We start from the raw sequence: 6,000 nt of genomic DNA, 5'->3' as shown, positions 1-6,000 counted from the left end.
ACAATTATTTTGTCTCAATTTCTAAAAGGTTTTGTTTCTCGATTTTGAGGCTTTTTTTTTTTTCTAACGAAAAAATTATATCTTAATTTACCAACAACGAATTTTAATGATGTTGATGAGTTTATTTAAATTCTAGATTCACGATAAAATCGTCATAATTATTGTATGGAAATTGTTTACAAACTAAAAAGAACTGGAGTTTTTTTTATACGCTGCATAATGTGGCATTGCGCATCATAAAATTTTTTTTTCTTTGTACCTGACATTATTTTCCTTTTTCACCTACTCTCAACCATAGAGTCTCAACAGGTAACGTAATCCAAGAAAAAAAATATAAATTTCTGACTTCATTTGTCATTTCAAGGTTTTCCAGTTTTTTTCATTCTTAGATCCACATCACGATTCCATTCTTTGCGCCGTGCATTCAACTTCTTTCGACACTACAAGAAAGTGATTTTTCGAACGGTAGGATTTTTGATCGTGGTGCGCATTGACCCTCTCAGTCCGTTTGTTGTTATGGTCAACAGGTGACGTCAACGCCTCGCGCTGGCATGGCGGTTCAATGTAAAAAGTGAATGAAGTATCTATCATATGTTCTGCTCTAGTTATTAACAACTAAACTATGGAAGTGTGATATAATTCATAAGAATCTCAAACATGGAAATCAATCCGGACTTTGATGCCGGAGAAGTTGCGCGAACTGTTGCGCTAGCTGTCACTAATCTACACAGTCGAAATTTATCATCTGACAGCGGTAACGATGAAACACCTCTAGTCCGAAATCGTGAACATAGTATTAATACAAACATGGATAATGAAGATAAAACTAAATTAGTGTCTTCTCAAAGCTCAGGATGGAAAGGTAAATAAACGTACATGAGTACATAAGTCACATATATATAAAAACACCGTTCTACAGTTATTGTTATAAATATCTACATTACACCTATGTTTTGGTTTATACATACATTTTCATATCTATATTCTATCAAAACGTATGATGTATTTTTGTTTATGATGTATATTTACTATTTTACAAAGTTTAGTTGATGTTTTCTTGTTACCATATGTTTTCTAAAAACACCCTCTAACTTTCTATTTTCCCTTGAAAAACAGTGCAAGGCATGCTCTTATTTTTTAGTTGGTTGAGTAGTTTCGTATTTGAAATTGATTTAAGTAGTTGGTTTATTTTTTACAAAGTGTTCAGTTTCAATATTTTAACTGTGGTATTTTTGGGCATGATTTTTTTCACTTCTAAAATGCCCAATTTTTTTAATTTATTTTATTTACATATATTTATATGCAGTTAAACTTCCTTTAAAGACTGCCTCAAGACAATGGAAACCTCTGATGAATGACCATATGTTTATGGTTCCAAAACTTTTCCATAGGATTTACACTACAGGGAACCTTTAAATCAATGATTTCTGATTAAAGGGCACTCCTTGCTGCTAGCATGAGTTGTGTATCATGGTAGTCAACTTTTTTCCATTTTTTCATCTTTGGTCTGCAATATTTTAACTCATTATTACTAATCATAGCTTTTACCATCTTTTATATACATTTAAATCATTGTTAGAAATTTTTAAGTATTTATAAAATAGAGAATCATAGATTGGGCAATTCATTTGCACCTACTATAGATAAACAGGAAGGGTGGTCAGCAGGAATTGCAGAAATTTTGTTCTTTTCATTTTCTATTGAAATTGTTAAGCATTCATGCAAAAGTCAATCATAATTTCGTCAGTTCATATCACAAATGAAGTGCATTCCTCATGTCTGATCTTCCAGAATTACAGGTATCTTGTTCTTTTAACGTAGACAATTCGTAATGTGTCATCTGCCAGATTTCAATTCATGTAGTTGGTAATAATAGTATGAATGTAAAGAAGTTAGCTATAACTTTAGTCATCGTTTGTGTATTATGCATTTTTAAAAAAAATTTTTTTTAAATTTTTGTTTTTTGGTGCTGTATGATAATTATTTTTTAACAACCAATTCATTTATAACTAACTCTGAATGGCAGCTACCTCTTAACACCAGTCATAGTTCCAGTCATAGATACAGCATAGTTCCGCCAGGGACTCTTGTCCAGTGGTTATACTGTATATATATATACAGTCAGACCTCGATATAAGGTCACCCCGCATATAAGGTCACTTTTCCAATGTCCCGGCTCACTGAATAGGAATTCCTTGTTACAGATTATCGTATATACAGTCAATTCGCTATAACTCGAAGTACGATAACTCGAATATTACTATAACTCGATTTTTTTTATGAGGTCCCGACCCTTTTATCTTCAATTTCATGTTAATTATTCTCGATTACTCGAATTTTACTCCCTTTAACTCGATTTTTTTTGGATCTTTTAAAGCAAGAAAAAAAAACCTAGGAGCTGATATCTTGCCCCTTCCTTAGCAACACACACACAATGTCTTTCGCACTCTTCATGGAGAAGCTAAAGCTGTCCCTCTTGAAGTATGTGAACAGTGGTTAAATGAAACGTTACCAAATTTACTTCAAGGATACAGTTAAAATGATGTTTTCAATATTGATGAAATGGGTTTATTTTTTAAATGTCTTCCGAATGTTTAAGGATGTTTAAGGATGAAAACTGCTCAGGGGGTAAAATGAGCAAGAAACGTTTGACTGTCCTAGTTGGAGGAAATGCGTCTGGGACAGAGAAATTGCCCTTACTTGTTATCGGAAAATACCAAAATCCCCGATGTTTCAGGAATGTAAAAACGTATCCTTTGGATTACAAGTCTAACAAAATGTTTTGGATGACATCAGTTTTATTTGAAGACTATGAAAGAAAATTGGATCGGAAATTCTTCGCTAAAAAAAAAAAAAAAGTGATACTCTTTATGGAAAAATGCACAGCGCATAGTTATCTACCTAATTTGAAAGCAGTAAACTTGCAGTTTCTACCACCAAACACAACAGCAAAGTTGCAGCCGATGGATCAGGGTATCATAAAGTGCTTCAAACAGTCTTATCGTAAATGGCTTGTCAGAAAAATGATCTTAAATATTGTAAGCATTTAGAAGATTTGTAATTAATAAGCATTAATTAAATAATCCGACAATATTTTGAAAGTCCAAAACCGAAACTAACGGTAAGTCGAACTTCCGATATGTCGAAGTTTTTCGTCAGTCCTATCAGATTCGAGTTATCGCGAATTCACTGTATATGGTCAAGTTTTAAAAATCGTTATCGCTTATAAGGTCATTTTTATCTGAGGTGAGGCGAGCTCTTTTATAACAAAAGCCTATTTAACTTCCTTACAAGGCAATTACCCCTCTCGAGTTCTAGGAAAATGTTGCAGCCAACGAACAAGCTGCAATTTCTGAAATTGTTTCACAAGTTGTGGACAGTGAGGACAATGACAGTGACCCTGAGATTGTAGCTGTAACCCAAGTGGAAGCCTTCAATGCAACAAATGTCACACGAAATTGTTTTACAAACCATGAGGGAGCTGAGGAACATTTTGAGAAGTTACAAAATCTAGAAAGCATTGTTCGAAAAATGAAACCAAAAACGAGACAGACCAGCATAAATGATTATTTTAAATAAGGTAAGATGTAATGTATGTATGTACACTTTGAGAAAATTTGTAAACAGCTTTATTTTAATTTTAAAAAATTTAAAAATCTAACTTTCTATAATTCGCTACTAATTCTGTTAAAATTTATTTACTTAAATAGATAATTTATGGCCGATCGTTTTCGTTTGTATTACCATTTCTAAAAAATCATAGTGTGTACTATTTACGTGCTTAGTTACGAACTGCTAATGAATCGGTTAAAAGGTCACCCCTCTTATAAGGTCACTTTTGCGATGTCCCTTAGGGTGACCTTATATTGAGGTCTGACTGTCTATATATAGACTTAGATAAAATGAAAAACTTTCTGTGCGCACTGATTAACTCTTGTAACTAGTGTCAACCATTTTGTCGCACCCTCATTTTGACAAAATTCGTCTGAAAATCTTGTATTTTTTTTTTAAATGTTACATTTTTATAGAACTCTTATATATAGTCATACTACAGGAATGAGTTTGGTAGCAAACCAAAAAAGCTGAAGATAGAAATTCAAAAATGTGCCAAGCAAAAACATTTCTTAAATAATTGAAAAATACCTGAAATTTGAGCAAGAAAAAATTGTAAGTATGAAGCATTTATCCACAAAATGTTATCAATGTTTTAATAAAATTGTTGATGCAAGATTTTGAGATGTGCTCATGGGGGTGAGGTGAAGTGATGGAGGGGGAATTAAGGGAAGATTTGGTAGCAGTTTTCATCATAACAGTTAAAGCTTGGTCGAAATAGACATTTATTTTTTAAATTTAGACACAATAAAATTATCTATTTTTCTTAATTTTGAATTTCATTACTAAAATATTGAGTAAAAAATCATAATATTAGAAGGGGCTGTGCCTCAAAATCTATAAAATGTGAGGGGGCTAAGGTCCCCTCTCCCGGTTTCCCGGTCCCTGTGGGCAGATATAGACCAAAAGTTTAGGTACTTATCAGTTATCTGGGTACAAGATAAAAAACCTTGTATCAAAATGGTCACTAAGTTTTTAAGCAGTAAGTAAGGTAATTATTATTTAGTTAATAATAATAAATTAAGTTCTGTTTTCTGTATATTTAATTTAATTTGTGTTAATTAATTGTTGTGTTGTTACGTATGGCTTTATTAGAAATATTAATCCATATACAATGTTCAGCTTTAAGTGGACATAAACAAGGAGTAAAAAGGAACAAAATTACCTTAACAAACAATGAAAACACATGACAAACGCATAATTAACTCAAAATTAATTGTAATAAACACAAAAGTCAACCTGAGTTAAATCAGTTACTGGCTAATGCAATGACACAACTTGACAATTTTTTTCAGGTGTTTTCTGGTACCTAGCTAATTGTATCAACTATTTTGATAGATTTTTGGTTTTCTCAAAACAGTATAAAAAATACCTTATATTCATTATATTTTTGCTTTCAAATATCTTTTATTTTTCACTGCTTAATTTTTAAATGTTATAATCTAACATAAGAAGTGCTTAAAATGAGCTATTAAAAATCTAGTCAATATTAACTAGCCACAGTTTATGCTTATTCGTGTTTTAAGCGTCTAGAAACTTGTGGTTTAATTATCAAAATTTGTTTCTATTTCTTTCAGATTATTTCAAAAATATTCCTGCTCGCCATGTTTTAACGATTCTGGGATTTCTTGGATTTTGCAATGTCTATGCTTTAAGGGTCAATTTAAGTGTTGCTATGGTGGCAATGGTTAATATAGATACCAATACAACTGTTGTTAGTGAATGTTCTGTTGGACCATTAAATGATACTCATAAAATAAAGGTAAGGGTGCTTTGACTTTAAATTATTGAACTTGTTTGATTGGTATTTTTATTGTTAAATATAAACCATTAGGGTAAAAATCTTCCCCGAATTCACAATTTACTGCTTTTTGTATATTTCTTTGATTCCATTTTTTTTTAAATGTCTAATTTCTACTTTTTTATTATTATTCATTTCTGAAGATGGTAGGTTGGTACTTTATTTACGTCGCACAAGGGGCAATTGGCGTAGGTCTGGGAAATGTCCCTAAAGATTATCCGAAGACATGCCATCACAATTTTGATCGCCTGCAGATGTTATAGCTTACCTGCTTTGGTAGCCAGACGACCTGTGCTAGAAGTTTAGCACTCAATGGTACAACAGCTTAACGAAGACCTAAACTATGCACCCTTGGGCCGACACAGGCTGATCAAAGTGGTCACCCACTAGCTGACTAACCGCAGCCAGCAATGCTTGACTTCAGTGTTCTACTGGGAACCGTGTTTTTACGATCAGTTTACTGTGGGACGCTTCTGAAGATGTAAAACCATGTTTCTCCCCATTGGAAAACCAGTGTGGGGATTGAACTAGAAATGAGATTCCAACATCTGTGTCTTAATTGTGAGTTATCGTATGTATGGTGGGGG

General features: G+C 32.6%; 1 protein-coding gene across 1 annotated transcript in view; it reads left to right on the top strand.

Moving 5' to 3' along the window:
- Window positions 1-436: 436 nt before the first annotated feature.
- LOC107454205 (sialin) overlaps window positions 437-6,000 on the top strand; it is a 29,577-nt gene continuing 24,013 nt past the window's right edge. The window contains exons 1-2 of the mRNA XM_016071315.4: window positions 437-862; window positions 5,190-5,374. Of these exons, the coding sequence (XP_015926801.2) occupies window positions 658-862; window positions 5,190-5,374 (390 nt within the window). The 5' untranslated portion in view covers window positions 437-657. The remainder of the gene's footprint in view (window positions 863-5,189; window positions 5,375-6,000) is intronic.

Source organism: Parasteatoda tepidariorum, chromosome 4 (genome assembly GCF_982258835.1).
Source record: "Parasteatoda tepidariorum strain Cologne lab strain chromosome 4, Ptep-v5.0, whole genome shotgun sequence".
Taxonomy (NCBI): domain Eukaryota; kingdom Metazoa; phylum Arthropoda; class Arachnida; order Araneae; family Theridiidae; genus Parasteatoda; species Parasteatoda tepidariorum.
This window is presented reverse-complemented; position numbering and strand designations above follow the sequence as displayed.